The 20,061-nt window shown below is 49.8% G+C and overlaps 1 protein-coding gene across 2 annotated transcripts in view; it reads right to left on the bottom strand.

Moving 5' to 3' along the window:
* Window positions 1-6,995: 6,995 nt before the first annotated feature.
* STX6 (syntaxin 6) overlaps window positions 6,996-20,061 on the bottom strand; it is a 45,365-nt gene continuing 32,299 nt past the window's right edge. Inside the window, exons 7-8 of one of the 2 annotated variants that reach the window (XM_058539930.1) lie at window positions 17,779-17,873; window positions 6,996-12,928 (exon numbers count right to left, since the gene is read on the bottom strand). In XM_058539930.1, the coding sequence (XP_058395913.1) occupies window positions 12,852-12,928; window positions 17,779-17,873 (172 nt within the window). In that variant the 3' untranslated portion in view covers window positions 6,996-12,851. Of the gene's footprint in view, window positions 12,929-16,497; window positions 17,330-17,778; window positions 17,874-20,061 lie in introns of those variants that run through there. The other variant, XM_058539931.1, reaches the window with a different exon arrangement.

Raw genomic sequence — 20,061 nt, 5'->3', positions numbered from 1 at the left:
CTCTGAGTTGCTAAATTCTGGGCTGGACACTCACTTGACCTTCAGTAGCTGTGGCAGGGGGTGGTGGGGGGAGGAAGGACACAGGCACAGCAGTGGGCTGTGTTGGGCATGCCAGAGGGGGAGGCTGGGGAGGCCCCCAGGGTGGGGTGAAAGCCACAGAGGCCTCCAGAGACAGTAGTTTGTCTGGGGGAGGAGCCCGGGGGAGGTGCATTCAGGAGCAGGAGGCAGGATGGAGTAAGGGGCCTTGGAGATGCAGTTGGGGGCGGAGTGGGCAGCTCAGGGCTATTTGAGAACTTGGATGGGTGCAGGCTGTGAGAAAAAACATACAGCCTTCAGCAGAATCAGGTAAAAATGAGTGTGACAGCAGCTTTCAGCAGGCAATGTCACTGTGTGTGTGGGGGGGGGGTGGGTGTTCCCCTGGGGCTAGGGCCTTGTCAGCAGGAGCCAGTGAATACCCCTCTTCACTGCCGCTGGAAGCTAGAGGGTGAGGGGGGCTCCAGAGCCCCCCAGGATGGCCAGATGGGGAAGCTGTGCTCCCCTGGGGTGGGGATGAGGGAGGAATGGAGAGGCTCTAGCAGGTGAGCAGAGGGGCCAGTGGAACAAGTTCTTGGGCCTTCAGGGTGTGAAGAGGGCACTGGGACACCTCAGAGACCACCTGGGGCCCCCAAAGCATAGAAATGGCCCCACAGCAGGAAACAACGGGCGTGGGGAAACCCTGGTGGCTCCTGTAACCCAGTTCCTTGCCTTGAGGTCATGAAACTTGGGGGAAATTTCATGTTGAAAAAAGCTTCTAGGGGCAAAAGGCACTTCGGTTTTCTCTGTATGGTGAGGACAACATGCTTTTCCAGCCCCAGCTGGGAAGAAATGAGAGTGGGGGCGTTCGGGCTAGGACAGGACAGGACAGGACAGGGAAAGGCACCCAAGGAGTACAGAGCAGCTGCATCTATTACCTCCCAGGTGTGGGGCCAGGCTCTTGACACATCATCTTATTTCGTCCTTAAAATAGTCCTGCCGGTTATGTCCTGTTTACTGTCTTCATTTACACAGATAGAAAACCACGGTCAGCGACAATGACAGGGCATACAGATCTGGCCCCTCTGACTTGGGGCTACTCTTCCTCCTGCAGCCCCCCTCACCCCACGCCAGAAAAGGCTTGACAGAAGCGGGTGGGAGGGAGGCACTCTGGACTGTGTGTGAAGTAGACCAGCCTTGCTCTCATTCCAAGGAGGCAGAAGGCGCTCCATACCTAGGCTAAAGCGATGCTGGGGCCCTGACTTTTGTGTGTGTGTGTCGGGGGGACACTTTGGTTCCCCCAGCCTCCTCTCTGACCCCATCTGCCCTGCCTGGGGAGCTGCTGACCCAGAAAGCTCTGTCCAGCCCTGCATCATCCACATTACCCACAGGACCATCAGAACCCTCTTCCTTAGAACCTAGTGTGTTAACTAGGAGCCAGGCCAGGTGCCAGGCAGCAGCCAAGGAGATGAGAAAGAGGGGCTCTTCCTCCCCGGGCTACAGTCTAGGGGAGACACTCAGACATTACCGCCCGCCTTTGTGTGCAGCCAGAGAAGCCGCCTCCTGGGTAGCCTGGGGCAGGGAGCCTGAGAGCCAGCAGTGATCAGCTGAGGGAAGGAGGCTTACCCAGGAGGTGCCCCTCTGCAGGGTTCTGTAAAATGAGGAACTTACTGGAAGGTAAGAGAAAGGACCGTCAGGCACAGAAAATAAGCAGCATGTGCCAACCTGTGTCCACTCCACGGCAGTTTAATGGTATTCTGTGTGTCCAGACCTCGCTTCACACAAGAATCTGACATGGGGACTACACAGAACAGAAAGTGGCACCCACTTTGGCCTCAGTCATGTCCATATCCTTAGGGTGCGAGTGGGGGTGGGGGAGCAAGTTCAGAAACCACCAGCAGAAGTCGCGGGCCTGGACGGAGGCCTGTTCTGACTTCATTTTTTTCAGGGCGCGTCTTCCCGGTGGCCGAGGGGCCTGCGGGAGGCGAGAGCCCTGGGAGGGAGAACCAAGGTCTGTCGTGGGCCAGCGACCAGGAGGCGACTGTGCTCGGACGACGGCCCCGCGCCCGCCCCGCCCTCGCTCCGCTCGCCCGCGCCTTCCTCAAAAGGCTACTTTGCTCCGACGCGTGTCGCCTGCAAGTCGGGGCGGCCCCGCGGGTCGGGGCAGGTCGCAGGCGGCCGGCTCTGAGCCAGCTGCGCCCTCCCCGCCACTCGGCCGCCCGGAGGTTCCCGCCGCGCCGGCAGGAGGCGCGGGGCCGGGGCTGCGCTCCCGCCTTCCAGCCTTGTCCGCTCACCCTGCCGCCGTCTCCGCGCCGCCGGGGACAGGCGATGGGGCACCGGGCGCCCTGCCCCGCCTCGGACGTCCAGCCGGCGCCGGCTCGGTTTGACGGGGGCTGGGGTCTTGGGGGGTTACACGCCTCCCCCCCCCTCCCCGCCATCTCCCACTCCTCATCCCCCCCACCCCCGACGCGAGACACACTGCTCGACGCGGAGGCCGGCACGAAGACGATCCTCATTTTGCCCTCGAGGAACGCGCAGTGAGGGGCGGGGAGAGGGACAGACTGGAGAACTGCGCGGCGACCGCGCCGAACACGCTGCGGGGACGAGCTGGAGCTGGCCCGGGGGACGGGAGAGGAAACGAGGCGACGCAGGGGCTGGCACGCGTGGCGGGGGCGCAGCGTCCCGAGATCTCGCGAATGATGGAGGACCCGCAGGCACCACTCGAATTTTGGAAATCAAGGTTAACCTGGGAATTCAGGGACGTGCAGCCGCCGTGCCGTCCCCCACGCTGCTCCGCCTGTTCCGCAAATATTCCAGAGCTCTGTTGGGGACATTCAGGACACAATCCTGAATCCTCACGGCAGTTCTGCGGGAGAGGGACTACTTATCTCCGGGTTACAAACTGGAGTCCGAGACTCAAAGGTTAAATCACTCATCCAAGGTCACAACAAATAATTAGAGCAGGAGGATTTGAACTCGGCCCTCTGCGACTCCACCCTGCGTCTGTGCACCCTCTGGGGACCTTGTGGGACTCACGTCACTCGGAGGCCCTGGAGCACCCCCTCCCCGGACCGCACAGACTGCGGGGCGGAGCGGCGGCCCCGGGCGCCGCCACCAGCTCGGGAGGCCCCTCTGAGCCGGCCGCCGCCGACCTCCGCGCGCGGGCGGGGGGGGGCGGGCTTCGCTTCCATTTCTCCCCGGAGCCATGGGGTGGGCGCTCCCAACTCCCCGCCGGGGGAGGGGAGAAGGACGGCGGACTACTTTCCAGAACAGTGCTTTCCGAATTGCAGGCACAACGCACTCGGGGATCACAAAAATCTATCTTGTGGGTTGAAACCAGTATTTGAAGAAAAAAAAGAAAATATCACTACCTTGCACAAGGCGAGGGTAGATATTGTCTGGGACACGCTGCTTTCAGGTGTGTGTGTGTGTGTCCTGAGTTGTAATTTAAAGTGTTGTGAAGGCCCTGCGCTGAAGGAAAGCAAAGAACACGTCCTCGGGGCTAAGGCTTAGGAGGCTGCCTCGGACCCTCCATTCCGCCCCGCATTCGCCTCTGGCCTCCTGGGGCCGCGCGCTGCCTGCCAGGCTGCTGAAGAACCTTACAGGGCTGGTGGCCGGTCTGTGTGCCTGGCCCCTGGGGGGAAGAGGCATCCTTGATTTTACATCCCTGTCGCCAAGAGGAGGCCCATGTCCCAGAAGTGAAGTGCAGTGACGTGATGGGACTTCCTCGTCCTGCAAACTGGCCTCTGGGCATCCGGCTTCCCACATGAGTATTTATTGGCCGGAGCTTCAGGGTGTTGGTCTGCGACCCTGCCATGCCCCAACTCCCTGTGTGCATCCACCCACCCATTCATCAAGCTTATGTGTGTGTCCTTGCTGGACTGCTCTTCCCCTTGTCCACCACAGGCCCCCTGGCAGCCTTTAAAAATATGAGAGGTGCCTGCCCTGGGAAGCACTCCATGACACCCTGCATGCTGACTTTGGCCCCCTCGCCTTAGGTCCCATAGAATCGGGCACCAAGGGCTCTTTATTGTGGCTCTTTTCACACAGAATGCTTGTTTATCCTCCACCAAACTTACCTGGCAACAACTGGACTTCCCTGCTCCATCTGCCCAGCCCATTCCCCACCCCAGATCCCCAGGCTGGTTATGGAGCTGTCACCAGATCTCCTTCCCTCTCTCCTCCCCCCCCCCCATCTTCTGTGAAGTTTCCCTCTTTCCTACAGAGCCAGAGCACCTGCTTAGATGTGGCAACAGCCCTCCTTGGCAAGCAGCTCTGCCCAGCTCTCAGGCTGTGGGTTTGGCCAGGTCGGAGTGCTGGGCCCCGAGGAAGGGGCTGCTGGGATTGGCTCTGATTCTCTGTCCATGGAGCCAGGCCTTAACAGCTGCCCTGCCAGACCTGCAGGGTATCCGGGGCTCTTCTGTGGATGCCGGGCTGCCCACTGGGCCTGCCTTTGTCTTGTCCTTCTGCAATCTGGGCTCAGGCCCTGACTCACAGTGTGGAGCTGCCCTTAGGGGTCTGGCCAGTTGCCGGGCACTGGGGAGAGGCCTGCCCTGCCTTTGGCATGCCATGTCCCCAGGTGGGGACAGCTACAGCTGTGAAAAAAGAAAACCCATGTGCCAAGGGCTACAATGGAAGCCCCAGGCAGGAGGCCCCACTCCACCTGGCGAGCAGAAAGCCCAGCCCCAGGCTCGCCAGCCTCCATCCAGCTCTGGGGTTAAACTCAGGACCAGGAATGCTGGCAATCACGGGAGCTCACAGCAGCTCAGATGCCACAACTTCAGTTCTCCTCCTGGGCTCCTCAGACTGAGTCTACAGGCTTTTCTGGGTTTATGTAATAAGGAGTTTGGCTGACTTAATTTTACACATTTCCAACCAAATAAACAAAAGCTCCAAAACATTTTATCAGCAAGGCTGGCCTGCCTGAGGTCCTTGACCAGTAGGTTTCTTGAACTCCACAGCGGGCTCAAGCCCAAGGGAACCGGTGTCCGTGTTTGTCTTCGGCACTTCTCGTTCAGTGCCTTAATCCACCGCTAACTTGTCCCACAGCTCTTTGATCCCTCTTCCTCCTCAGCTTTCCTGGACCATTTCTCCGGTTGGAAAGACAGCTTAGTGAAACATCTGCTTGCCACCACTGAAACCTGAAGGGCGTCCTTTTTCTTTTAAGGGAGGCTGCATAACAGTCCAGTCAGACCTGGGTTCTAATCCTGACTCTACCATTTCCTGGGTGTATCCTTGGACGCATTTCTTAATTGCTCCATGCCTCAGTTTTCACATATAAAAAGGGCCTGAACATCATGTCCCTCATGGGGTTGAGAATTAAACGAGAACAGTGTTTTGCTCCCCACCGGGTCCCTAATGCCTTGGTCAAAGACCTGCCTGGCACATCAGATTCTCATCAATGTTGGCCAAAAGTATTACCTACTAATGAGATAGAAAATGGAAGAAATTTGCTCCTGGAAGAGTTGATGACCCATTCCCAAAGGCCAGCCAATGTTGGTGTGAGCTTTTGTGAATGGAGAAAGCATTTAATGCTGTGGGAAAGGAAGGGAGAGAGGAACAACATCGCAGAGGTTAGAGGCTGTATTTGGGAGTACACGGCCAACCCCAAGGCCCCCCTGGAGCTGGTCACTCCCTCTCTGAGAGGTGTGTTGGTGGGGCTACTATTTGTACTCAGGCTCTGCTTGGCCTGCACCAAACAGGAGCCAGTGCTAGTGTTCTGGGTGTCAGCACCCTGGTAGGAGGGCCCTGTTCCCAGACAGCTGACACCGGGGAGGTGCCAAGGATCAAGGTTTACCGACTTGAAATGTGTCCCTTTGAACAGTGAAACACTGTGGCAGCGTGGATGGGTCTTCCTTTCTGTGAGTTCCATTTCTGCCTCAGGTCTTGCCTTTTTTCAATGAGTTTTATGTACGACTTGCAGCCAGCGGGGCCCTTTCACCCTCGCTGCGCAGCAGAGCCACGAGTGGAGTTGAGGCGCCGTGGGGCGCAAAGCTTCAGCCTTGTAGATGCACTTTCTCCCCTGTGCACGCCACAGTCCACGTTTCCCGCTGGGGTGGGGGAGGTGATCTGCTTTCATCAGGTGACACACGTAACCATTTCCTCCGCCTAAATCCTTTCCTTCTCAACGACTAATCATAACTCTCAAAACAAGCACCCATTCCTCTAGCGAGCTGCTTGTATGTTGATCTGCCTTTACCCCTTCCAGCTAGTTATCACCACGTTTGGGGGAAACCAGGCTGAGGACTCATGAAGCACTGATGTGCCAACTTCTGTGCGAGGCCCTGGGGGCAAGTAACTGGCTCTGCCTCTCGCCAGCTGTGTGACTGAGAAATTACTTCTGTGTCCTAGTTTCCTAATCTGTCAATTTGAGATAATATGCGAGAGGAAACTCCAGTTTCATGCAGCCATTTTAAGGATTATATGCGTTAACACGGACAAAGTACTGAGAAGAGAGTCTGGCACACAGAGGGTGCTCAATCCCTAGAGCGAGGACGTGATGGGAAATGGAATGACGACAACCCCTGCCCTTACGGAGTTTATGCAGCCTCGTCACCTTGTCCCACACGGCATCGAGGGCAGGCTCTTGACTACCCATTTAGATGGCCAGTATTCTTGCTTGCCAACACGTCAGTGAGGGGGAGCTAAAGGACTCGATTGCTTTTGTGTTCTAGTCTTTCTGCTCCCCCATACTCCCTGTCCCAACTGGAACTCTGTAACATTGTGTATAACGTTTTGAATACATAATATGGTTATTTTGGGGTTTAAGAATTCATAAAACTTGCTCAGCTAGAGAAAGCACAATTTAGAATTCAGATCTTCCAGCAGCCACAAACTGTCCCCACCCCAGACACAGGCATATGCCCGTGTTTATTAGTGGGGGTGGAAAGAGGGGAGGGGGCCATGTTTAGGTATGAAAAGAACTAAAAGCAAAACAAAAAAACCAAACAAACTGAAAAAAAACCAACCACTCAGAAAAAAGCTCATGGTCTCTCCATTTCTCTTTAATACGGAACAGTATTCTTTATACAGTTGTAACATGATTTCAAGAGCAGAAGTAAGAAACATTACTGATAGACTTCAGGGTGTAAAAATATCACTTTGAAGGATGGCTAGTTGAGGTTTTTTTACATAAATACTTTTTAAAAGTTTTCAAGTTTATAGTGTCTTCAAAGTTTAATGTCAAGATTACAATCAAAGCTGTGGAAGATGTTTTATTTTGGAGGGACGGTTTACTGCAGCCTAAATCCCACGGGGCGGTAGCAGTGGTTCTGAAACTAGAGTGGGCTTCTGAGTCCCCGCAGGGCTTGTTGAACTCGGCCCGCTGACCCCAGTCCAGGGTCTGTGACTTAGCAGGTCTGGGCTGGGGCCTGAGAATCTGCATTTCCAACAAGTTCCCAGGGGATGCTGTCGCCGCTGGTCCCACACCACACTTGGAGACCCAGCGAGTAGAGAAAGCAAGAATCTATCTACCTGTGGCGAGGGCTGTAAACTTCTGGCACCAGGGCTCTGGTGCTCTTCTCAGGGGTGTTGCGGGGAGCACCATCCGGAAATCACCCAGGCGTTTGCAATCTAATCCTTGATCTCACTTCTTTAGTTTGTACCTTCTAGTTATTTAAAAATAAAACGCTGCAGGTTATTTTATCCTTGGAAGAAAAAGACAATGGTTTAGTCCTACTGAGTACTGCCATGTATCACACATTCTGTGAATTACACACAATTCTGATTACGAATGAGCAGTGAAAGCATATTTCCACTTACAAAAACTAAATCTGTATCATTTACAGCTGGTCTCTTTGGCCCTTTCCTGGTGCCTGGACCACCCCTTGCCCTGGGCATTCTCTGAAGTTTCCCGAGAGCAGAGCCTAGCCTGGGTCAGTCAGGATGCAATCAGATGGCACTTAGAAGTAGTTGCAACAACTTATTAGTGGGACACGTGGCTGACTCTCCTACTCGCTCAGACGAGGGGGCACAGGCACTCTTTTCCTGAGGACCAGGATGTCTGCCTCTCCCAGAACAGACCTTAACTGCTCCTTGACTGCCGTTTAGCTAAAACCTCCTTTCTGCAGAGCAGGAAAGCACCACCCTGAACTTGGTCCTACCCTGGGGCTGACAGAAAGCTTGGCGGGAGTGGAGTGCTGGGCTGCGGCCAGGAAGGAGGACCCGAGAGCTTTGGTCAGCGAACAATGAGGCTGGGTGGTCTTATTTCTAACACCCCCTGGGTAAGCAAGCGGCTTCAGGGTTTGGTAACTCATAACCTTAACAAAAAAATGGTAAAATACATTTTCTCACAGGGTCTGGCTGCAGTTGGCAAACCATGAAAAGTTCATGTGAAACCCAAGGAGAGGGGCAGTAACCGGGACCATCACTGTCTAAGCCCAGTCCCATCCACACAGCCTCAGGGAGAGCATCTCTGGACAACGGTCACGTCAGAAGGAAAACAGCACTAACATGTCAGCTTATGTCAGAGGGAAACCAAGTTCTTTTTCTTTCTTCCTCACCTCCCTAAATGTCTGTATTAGTGCAGAGGCTGTATCTACAAAGCACTCCCAAATGTACGTAGACCGCAGCAACACCGCCAGGGCGCCACTGGAACTTCCCGAGTTCCAGCGTTTGTCCAAAAGCAAAAAACATCAAATGGCTGGGGGAAAGGGTAAGCACAAGTTACCATCAGCCTGTCTTTTATGTCATTGAGGTCAGCTTTAAATCCGTAAGCTTGTCCCAGGGAGCATGTGGGCTCCCTGGGGCCAAGTTCAGAAAGCAACCTGCCAAACGCCTCCCACGTTGTTGGGGGGCTGTAACTGTTTCACCTCTAACAGCAGGACTGAGCCAAGTGAGTCTACCGTTAGGGATGCTGAACCCAGACGTCAGCTAGTCTGGAGTCTCGGCCCTGCCCTGGGTGACCCGGCACCAGGCTTTAGTCTGGGAGGTTCATAGCAGTGCTGTTCTCGCCTGAAGGGGTGTTTGACTCGACTCAGAACTCTCGGGGTTTTCTGGACTTGACACTGCTGCTAGACAGCAGTTTCCCAGTGAGCATTCTCAAGTCAACACAGGTAAGAAGGGCACGCACGTTTACGTGCGACAGACAGACGCAGGCCTGACGAGAACAGGACCTCCTTATTCTGAGCATAAGCATGTTTTGTGGCTGGGAGTTGGGAAGGGCAGCTGGACATTACAGAAAGACCACCTCCTCTTATCAGGCCAGCCAGGTGACTAAACCACCCCTCACACAGAAGCAGAGATCCCGGGAGAAGCAAGCACCGTGCCTCCGATGGCCCCAGAGGCCTTTTAATGGAGCAGTGTCTTTACGACCTGACGTTGGTCAGGGAGGGCACAGCGTGAGGGAGGGCGCTGTAAGTCTGCGATCCCTTTGGTCTCACCTTCTCTCTGCTCTTGATGGACAAAGAACATTCTTTAAAAAAAAATTATTCTTAAAAAACCTGGGCAGGAAAGGAATGCCAGTGGGAGGAAGAGAGAGGGAGAATTAGAGGTGGTGCGTTCCATGTTTCAGCACTTCAGCTTTCCAGACAGTCCGAATTTTGGTTTGTTTACAAATTCATTGCACGACACAAGGTAGAGCCAAGCAGTCCAAGTCCACAGCGTTGAAAAGCAGCTCATATTTATCATTCAGTTGTTAGATCTTCAAATGCTATGAATTCTCTAGAAAGGTAACCATCTCACTTCACAGCCAGGAAATTACCAAAAGAAAAATCTTGGCTCTGCCCCCTTCACGTACAGAAGGTACAACACTTCACAGAGACAGATTTCTGCTGGAGTTAGACTAGATTTCTCTTCACAGCCCTTAATCTCACGAGGTGAGAAGGAGTGGAAGTTGCCAAGCTGTTGGCTACCAGACCCATCAGTCTGTTTAACTCTGGCTAAAAGCAGAGAATAATGGGCAAGTTCCCAAGCTTCCCCCTCCGGCGCTGGCGTGAAGATCCTCATGTAACACACAAGCCGCGACTTCCAATTGCCACACGGTAGCGGGTGCACAGAGCGCACTGTGTTCACAGTCCACACAAAGACAAGATCACAAATTGGGACTAAAAAGTAAAGGTATTTTGGTTTTCCAGTTGGATTCGCACTCTGGCAAACTCTCTCAATGGTTCATTCCCCATTCTACCCCCAAGTCAGCTGATTTGTGAAATGTTCTTCCAGTAAACATAGATTGAGCTCTTTCTCTGGCACCCATCATGTTCTGCCAGTGACGACTACAGGATCAGGTGCTAAGGAGAAAAAAAGCCCAAGTGCCACAAGATGTGCGTCTAGGCAGTGTGGGGGTCACTGGGGTCTACTGCTCTGCCCATTTTACGACACAGGGGTAAGGGATGACCTGGGTGTCCTCTAGATCACTGATGAGGAAAGATTTGTCCTTAAAAACAAACCTAAGCTCCTGGCTTGTTCTCTTTGACGGCCACAGTCTGGAGTCTGAGTGGAGGGCCTTCAAATGAACACTGTTTGCAGTGACCGCCCAGTCCGGGCACAACAGGGTCAGACCCAGGCCAAGCCAGCGAGGCCAGAAGTCATGCTTGGGGCAGGGCCGGCTCTCAAAGAACAGCTCCTTCCAGGTGAGGAGACAGCAGCAGGCCCACAGGGAGAACACATGCCATGCCTGTGTTTTAAGTAAACTTGCTCAAAACATTTCCCTCTTCAGCGTCTACCAGAGCCACCCTCTATCAAACCCCTGAAGTCAGTGAGGTCAGTAGTAGGCTGATTCCAAACATAGCCAAACACTTAGTCACTAAGCCTCAAGGTCATGGGACGTGGTCCCTGAAGCTAGGGAAGTATCTTAGTCACTAATGACGACGCGTGTTCCCAACAGGCCCTGCTGACACACACGACAGCTCTGCGGGGCACAGTAAATCTGCTAACAGCAGGACAACAGCATGGCTTTTCACTAGGGCAATCGCATGATTCCTTATGAGGCCGGTGCTGCTTGTAATGTGGAGTGTGTGGGTTATAGTACTGAGACAACGTCCACATTTATTCTTCACAAAGACTTGGATATTTAAATGCAAATCTAAGGACCCTCCCTGTTCTAAGTTTATAGAACACTATTTGAATAAGTCTCAAAACTTTGTAAAACAAATAATCTAGTACCCTACATTTGAAGCCCTTTGTAATAATTGTTTTTTTTTGCTAATTTGAAAAGAAATAACTTATTTACATATCAAATAGAGTGTAAACGTGGATGTCAACCACCCCTTTAGTTTTATAAATCTGCTTTTAGATCATCAACAGGCAGATCTCCTTACCTACCATGATCCTAAACACGACAAAATATCCTTCTTTTAAAAAACTGTTACGAGTATTTATTAAAAAGTGCAATTCAAAAGTTAGCTGGGCAAGTACATCATTGCAAATCACAAAAAAAGTAAAAAAAAAAAAAAAAAAACAAAAAGCCCCAAACAAAAAAAAACAAACAAGAAAAAAAGTAAAAAAAAAAAAAAGGTGTACTGAGGAATGGACCCCAAAAGATGAGGAAACAAGAAGACTAAAAGCTAGAACTCTGCCCAACGTCGCTGTGCTTTCCAAGAGCACAAGACGACAGTGAGGGGTGCGCAGCCCCCACGCCGCGCTCAGGTACTGGGTTCAGCTGCGACGGCAGTGCTAGGTTCTTTACCAGGGAGGTTATAAAAATATCCTATGTATACAGGTACGCTGGAGGCATTTTAAAGTCATCAGAAGCTTGAAGTTTAGTGTCTCAGCAGTTTCAGCTACTAAAACTCAATTAAAGCGTCTGTCATTTAGATTTGGGTTGGCTACGTCATCCGAATGGATGATCAGATCGAGTTGTCATCTTGGGAAAGCAGAACCAAGTTCACCTACCAATCCTTGTGATGGTGAGAAAAGTCTGGTCCAGAACTAGCCTTTTTTGTCATTACCGTAAATGAGTAAATGTCATCAACGTGTTAACCACTCCCAACCCCATCACTCAGTGCAGAGACACAGGGATAAAGTAACTGTCCATGAGGCTAATCCCCGTCTTAACCCGCTCAAGGGCGCCGCTGAGCCGCTCAGCAGCCAGACACTTAGGGTCACCCCAAAAATGCAAGCTGCTCCTCCGGGGAGGAGGCTGTAGGACAGCAACAGGAATCCAGCAAGGCTCTGACCTCCGTGACCTCGCCCGCCCCGCCCTCGGCAGTGCACTCAGGTCCTGCTGCCCTTTCCTCCCCACTTCGATTCAAGCCACGAGGTGTCAGCACCCCCGAAGCCCAGCGCCTTTCATTATTTCCCATTAGTTATTCCTACAACAAAAAAAGGTGCCTGGAAAAGCAATTTTATCCTACCACTTATCCCTGAAAAATGAATCACCCCATTTTCTGTCACCAACTGCTTCTGAGCCCTCTGTCCCCATTAACAGCCAGCTCTCGGGGGCTCAGGAATGCTACCACAGTGGGAAAGGAAACCTACCCGGAGCCACATTCCTGACAGGGTTCTTTTGGATGAACAGCGGCGTGCCGAGCAGCGGAAGGGGCTGAGCAGGAGAAAAGAGCTGCCAAAGATGGAGGGAATGAGCCACGGCCAACACTGAGTCTGCGAATTTTTCTGGATTCCTCAGAGGCCCTCCAGGGGGAATGAGGTCCAGGGAGGCAAAGCAGTGGCCCGTTGTCCTCAGAACAGGACAGGCGGCGCCAGGAGTGTGCAGTCGTCTACTTCCTCTTCCCACGGCCCTTGCAGTGTGGGGACGGAGGAGCTGTCTCAATTGTGGGGTCACAAAGAGAAAAGTCAGTGCGGGCTGTTTTCCGGAGAGGAACGTGAGGAGACGGCAACGTCGGCGTGCTGCTTCTCCTGCTCCCCTCGGGTTTGTGCGTTGTGCGTGGGAGGAACGTCACCCCTCACAGCACTAGGAAGAGGATCAGCACGACCAGCAGGACGGCGAAGAGGATGGCTATGGCACACCACTGGCGCCGATCTGGAAGGCAGGACACGAGGATTAGCTCTCTCAGGACTCTACAGTCCCCAGATACAGTTACATGAAACTTAAGGCAACAGCCTGAAGCAGAAAGTGGACAGCACACGCAAATGACAGGGACAGAGAGGATCCTGAACCTGCCCAGGCGCCTGGGCCTCTCACGCTGCTCTGCTCCTGGCCGGCACTGACGTGCAGTCGCAACGCTGCCAGCGCCCTGCAAGCGAGCCTCGCAGTAAGTACACACTCTGTGCCTCAAGTCCTTAATTAAGATCTGTGGCTCTCCACTTTCTGCTGGTGGTTACCGTATCCGGGAAAAGGTGTTGGCACCGGCCTTACAGATCAAAGCCCTCGTGCTTTAATCTCCACCAAAGTCAAATCATTTAGTTCCACAGTAATCATGCTCTTTTCTCAAGGAGCACTTGGGAGGATGTCAAGGAGATGAAAGCAACTTCAAGAAACGGAGGGCTGAAACAGCAAGCTCCAGTGGTCATGGGCGTGACTGATTCTACACCACACCTCGTCAGGAAGAAGTGAGACTACCTAACCAGTAACCGTGTGAAAGTAACAGACAGCTCATCTGTGAAGGAAAGTAGAATTTTTTCTGAGAGTTTCTGCCCTACCAACAATTTAGAAAAGGCACAGGAAACACACTGGCTCAAGTCCATCTAAATGGCCGAGAGCAAAGACACCCTGAAGGACAGGAGAAGGGCCCACAAAGGCCCAGGGGAATCCAGCGCCAGCCTGCAATCCTGACTACCGCGGCGGCTCCACAGGCTGCTGTGACAACTAAACAACACGAACAGCCTCACACACACGCTGTGCTGGGCTCGGGGCACAGGATGCTCTCTTAGCTTGGGGAGATGCAGAAAGTATAAGTAGTCTTTCTGCAGGTGAGTCCTGGCATTTTCTACAAAGGGTCAGACTGCTAGAAAATTTCACTAGCCTATGAAAGTGTAGTTCAACTGCTAGAGATTAGAGTTCCATTTAAATAGAAATACAGGGGTATACTGATTCATCAAAAGTTTATTTGAAAGCTTGCAGATTTTAGCATACCATTAGCTATTAGATTTTAGATACTGAGAATCACATTACAAAAAGGTCTGCATCTAGGAAAACAGATTGCACAACTTTTCACAAAGCAATGCTAAGTCCACAAAACATGTACTCAGATTATTTAAACATCATGGGTAGCAAAGTCTTAGACTCGGTCAAGAAAGTGCCACCAAATGACAGTAAGTAGAGCAAGTACCTTCCTAGTGGTGCCCACCTTGCTCTGCCTCAGACATGCCAGAAACTCACGTGGTAACTGTTATGAGGGCAGGGACCCCAAGTCTCACCGCTCCCTTTCTGAAACAGGCCTATTCCAAAGGGCATGGGGAGGCAGAGACGGCCTACTCCACATGATATTTTTAATCTGTTTAACTATCACCTCGGTGGTCGAGAAAACTCGAGTATCTAGCATTCTTTCATCTATTTAAAAATGTTTACAATAATTTAAAACCACTCTCATTAAAATGATTAGTTGCTATTCTTCTAGGACTAAACAGTAAAGGTAATTGCTTCCTAACCCCTCAGCCCTCCAATCTCACATATATCCCCACCCCGCCCCCAACATCCAGCCATTTTCAAACCTGGATTTCAAACTCAGAACCAGCTTTCCATTTTTTGCCTTTCAGTCTCTACTCAACCCCCTCCCCACCTCCAATGGCTTTCTCTTCTGCAACTGCATTCAATAGGGGTTTTCATCAAGGAGAATATCCCTCACACACGCTAGCACAACCCAGGAACACTCTTTTAAAGCCGAAATCTTTGAAGTGGTGAGTTGCTTCTATGAAGCATGAACAAGGTAACCCCAGGGAGCTGCTTTCCTAGCAGACTCTCCCCAGAAGGGGTGGGTCCTAACCACAAGGGCTTTTGTGACCTCAAGTGAAAAGTCCTAACCAGCTTTTTGCATGCTCAAGACTTGCCTCAAAAAGTCAGAGGGGAACAAAGGGAACTCCAATGGTTGGTTGTTTTTTTTCCTCCCAATATATTTTCCTCCCCTAAAGAGAAAGGATGAACAACAGAATTTTGGAAAGTGAGGGGAAGAAAACCTTGGTATCTACTCAAAAGAAGATACTTTCTTTGGGTAGGAGAATGACGAGACTAGTGTCACCCTTGGGTCATTCAAAAAAGTAAGTGCGGCATCTTGGCCGACTTCTGCCCACGAAGCAGCCAGCCATGGGGAGGGCGGGCGTTGTGCCCCTCAGGAACTGTGCAGCGTGTGTTCAGTGACTGCCTAATCAGACCTCAGTGTGTCTTGATATACTTTCTTTATGGACAGGTTTGATTAAAAAGCAGTGAACTTTCCCAAAAGTTATAGAGGAGAACAGAGACAAATACAAATTGCCTTGTTGTCAAATTGAAGCCAACATCACCCAGCCAGAGGCCCTGAGCAATCTTTCTTTGGGGAGCAAGCAAAGATTAAAATGAAAACCCCAGGCAAGCTGTCCAACTGAAGGGCCTTTCAGGCTCAATGCCCTGCTTCCTGGTTCTCTTAGACAAATATAACTAAAGTTCTTACTTTTTTCCCCAAACTTTTCTTTCAGGAGCAAGTAGAATAAAGCATAAGAAAGCCTCAGTGCTATCAATGAACAATGAGCCGTTCATCACAACACAAGTCCTTTTCTAAATTCCTCATCCCTGGACGCTGGGAGACAAGGACACAGTGCGTCTTTGTGCACTGCTCTTCCCCAGACAAACTGGTGCTGAAGTAGCTACTTGGATTAATACACACACTAGTGAGAGGCCTGCAGGGTGTTTAAACTGGTTACACAATACTTCATTAAAACTTTGTGTTTTTTTAATGAATCTATTCTTCTTTTTATTAGATTTTATGTAAAGTTTTTTTTTTTTGCTGAGGAAGATTCGCCCCGAGCTAACATCTGTCACTACTCTTCCTCTTTTTGCTTGAGGAAGATTCACCCTGAGCTAATATCTGTGCCAGTCTTCCTCTATTTTGTATATGGGTTAGCCTCCAGAGCATGGCTGCTGATGAATGGTGTAGGTCCGCGCCCGGGAACCAAACCTGGGCTGCCAAAGCGGAGTATGCCAAACTTAATCACTAGGCCACGGAGCTGGCCGCTGAAGTTTGTTTTTTTATACTGGCTTTTAACATTGTGTAAATTTCAGGTGTACATTATTATATTTCAGTTTCTGTACAGACTGCATTGTGTTCACCACCAATAGTCTTTTTTCATCCGTCACCATACATACGTGCTCCTTTACCCCCCTTCTGCCCTCCCCTCACCCCCCTTTCCTCTGGTAACCACCAATCTGTTCTCCTTATCTACGTGTTCATTTATCTTCCACATGAGTGAAATCACACACTATGTCTTTCTCTGTCTGACTTCTTTCACTTAGCATAATACCCTCAAAGTCTATCCATGTTGTCACAAATGGCATGACTGTGTCTTTTTTTTATGGCTGACTAGTATTCCATTGTCTATATATACATCCTTATCCATTCATCTGCTGATGGGCAGGGGGTTGCTTCCACGTCTGTAGCTTTTTTTTTTTTTTTTTTCTTTTTTAAGCAGAAGGGTGAGAGTGGAAGAGGAGAGAGCAGAAGGAATCAGGAAGAAGACTTTGCAAACCTTTCTCTAAGCGTGTGAAAGAGGAACTAAGGTGGTGCCTGCTTCAGGCAAGGAAGAGCCTGCTAGAAGCATAAAGATATTTGCCCCTGAGAGAAAGAAGGAACTAAGTCTAGCTATGAGCTTCCCTCTGCTTTGCATATACAAGTCCTTTGCCCCTTAGGGCCACCTTCTGCGCATCTTACTCTTCTTCTTTAAACATTTACTAAGTACTAATACATGGAAGACAGTGTTAAACACTTGTACATTAATTATTATTATTTCATTTAATCCTCACAATGACCTTGAGAGGTTAGTATCAACCTATTTTTACAGATAAGCAACTGAGCCCCAGAGAACTTCTATGTAACTGGACTACCAGTTAAACTGCTGAAAAGCAAATACACATATGTATTTAAATCTTGCCTCAAAAGGCTAAACTATTAGACTCTATAACAGTACCTGATGGGAAGAGACCAACAGAAGAATGAGGTGTCAAGAAACAAGGCATGTTCTAATGGCGGCGGGGGTGCTACAGTTCAGGAACTCTGAAGTTACCTCAAGGAGACTCTCAGTTCCTCCCTTCACAAAGCCACCCTCACCAAATAAAGAAAAAAGGAGATACTGAATTTTTTTAAATTTAAAATATATTATTTCTCAGGTACTAGGGGAGATGGGTTATAGTAATTAAAAAAGAGAGTCACTGGAACACATCTTCCTATATAGTAACTAATTTGAAAATTGTTACTTCTTCATCCCCATTCTGGTGCAAATTTCCTGCAACATTTCACTATGGATTTAAATAAAAACAATTTAAATTAGATCTGCAAGGCTGTCTTATTCTGAAATAGTAGGCATTTTTCTTTCAATGAAAGAAAGTCTAGGAAAAATAGTAACTGGCTTCTTAATTATTGGTTTAAAATAATTCCCCAATTTGGCAAAGAAACAAAATAAAATAAAAAAGGATTTTGTAACTGCCAAGTAAGGTGCCCCACCAGGAGAAAAGCCACCAACCACCAGCAGCCTTGTGTAGCAGTGGGGCACAGAGCCCTCCTCCCGAGTGAAGGCCACAAGTGAAGACAAGGGCTGCACACACTAGTCTTTCCTTCTCTGACCCGGAAGCATGACCAAAAATGTGCCACAGGGAAGGGATCCGAATGGGCAGACCTGTGAGAGACCCCAATAGGCTGTGTTTCTAGAATTAAGTAAGAATTCTTAAGCTTTAAACACCATACATACCACTGGTCATGTGAGATACTTTTGCAAGTTTCTTCATCACATTGTCCAGCCGAGACTGAGTGCTCTCCAACTCGTGAGAGAAATCATCCAACATACTAGAAAGAGAAGCAGACAGAGAAGGTAGCTGGTAAGCTCCAAGTCTTGGCAATGCATCGGTCATGGAATTAAATCAGGGTCTAGGCTTCAGTTTTAGCAAACATGAAACAGGCTACATTGGGATTCAAGCCCCCAATCTACTACCCAAAATCCTTGGGACAAGATATGTTTTAGATTCCATAATTTTTTTTTTTTTTTTTGTGAGGAGATCAGCCCTGAGCTAACATCCGCCAATCCTCCTCTTTTTGCTGAGGAAGACTGGCCCTGGGCTAACATCGGTGCCTGTCTTCCTCCACTTTATATGGGACGCCGCCACAGCATGGCTTACCAAGCAGTGCGTCGGTGCGCGCCCGGGATCCGAACCAGCGAACCCCGGGCCGCCGCAGCGGAGCGCGCGCACTTAACCGCTTGCGCCACCGGGCCGGCCCCTAGATTCCATAATTTTTGGAATTAAAAAAAAGTAGTAAGTTATATATGCTGTATATTAGGCAACGCCCTCAGCAGGGTCTAGAGCAGTCCCCTAATCAAACACACGGACATTTCTGCAGAGGAAACTACGAGGAATCATAGTTGCAGTCTGTTCAGGTCAGGTCTTTCTGTAACATGAACTTGCTGCAAACTTAAAAATTTTTTTTTTTTAATGTCAGAGCTTTCTAGATTTCAGAATTGCAGACAAGGCAGTGTGGACCTGACTATACAATAACACAAACTGAGTATGAGTGAAATGTAGCAGAAATAAGGCTATGTGGAGTCAGACAACCACTCGCTGCCACTTGCTCACCCCGGACAGGGCACCTATAGCTGCCGGGAGTGTGTCCTCACCTGTAAACGGGCGAGCCTATCAGCCCCGCCGCCCTGCGAGGGTCTTGTGGGCAGCACGTAACATACAAAGCACTTTATGTAATACGAGTTAGGAAACGCACTTCAATCAAACAATAATCTCCCTGCAGGCACTTTGTGCTCTATCAGAAAGCCGGAGGCCTCAGGACTGACATTCCCGATGGTACCCGCTCCTCCTCGTCTACACCCACAGAGAAGCCAGTGTTTTCCCACTAAGAGAACTGGCTCCAGGAGGCTCACACTGTTTGCTGTCCAAGGTGCAGGCAGGAAAGAAAACACCAAAATACTCTTATTCCAGTAGTGTTTATTTCATAAATTTCTAAACATTCCAGACTTTTCAACTTTTGATTAACATGTGATTATTCTGAGGATAGAATGTAACATAACAATTAGTACCAGAGGTCTCATTACAAAGGCTTTATTACTCTGACAGCATCAATGGCAGCTAGCAACTACTGGTCTTGGTCTGTGCCCACAAGAGGCACCTGACAGCTCCACAGGATTCAGGGCAACCAACTCCTCATTAAATTCATTACTAAATAAACCCCATGCTGACAACTGAATAAACAAGTCACTTATCTGAACTTTCAAAGTAAAACATTTTTAGCTCATCTTAGATCCTGGTGGCATCTTGGCCGTGCAGCTGGCAAACCTATCCAGGCAGGGCCAAATGCTGACAAACAAGAGCTACCTCTGTGGGCTGGACATGACTTCTTACTGAAGACAAAATAGGCAAGTCACCTAACCTCCAGCCCAGGGACACCCACTCACCAAGTTTCTAGCTCAGATCTGTGTACCTCGCTGCTGTCCAAAACAAATATGAAAATGAAAAATGTGATTCACATATGCCATTTTATATTTTCTAGTAGCCACATTTAAAAAAAGAAACAGGTGAAATTAATCTTAATAATCTGTTTTATTTAGCCCAATATATCCAAAATATCATTCTCAAACGTGATTAATATAAAAATCATTAATAAACTATTTTACATTTTTTTCATATTAAGTTTTCAAAATCCGGTGTGCATTTTACACTCAGGGCATGTCTCAATTCAGACTGGCCACACGTGGCAAGTGGCTATTGTACTGCACGGCACAGGTCTAAGTCCAGACTCATGTTTGTCCCTTTTAATTTACTTACTATTTTTATCCGAGTTATACACATACACAGTTTAAAGAACTAAACAGTCCTACAAGGCTTTTTATTAAAAACTACAGTTGTTTCCCATTCCCTAGGGCAATGGGTTTCAACTCCTCAACTATTCTCTTGGTGCTTTTCCATTTTTTGAAGTAACATGCTTGCACCTCAGTATCCTGATCCCACTGATTCTGTGCTATGAAAGGCTA

This window comes from Diceros bicornis, chromosome 4 (assembly GCF_020826845.1).
Source record: "Diceros bicornis minor isolate mBicDic1 chromosome 4, mDicBic1.mat.cur, whole genome shotgun sequence".
Taxonomy (NCBI): domain Eukaryota; kingdom Metazoa; phylum Chordata; class Mammalia; order Perissodactyla; family Rhinocerotidae; genus Diceros; species Diceros bicornis.
The sequence above is the reverse complement of the archived record's forward strand: the minus strand, read 5'-3'. Positions and strand labels throughout refer to the sequence as shown.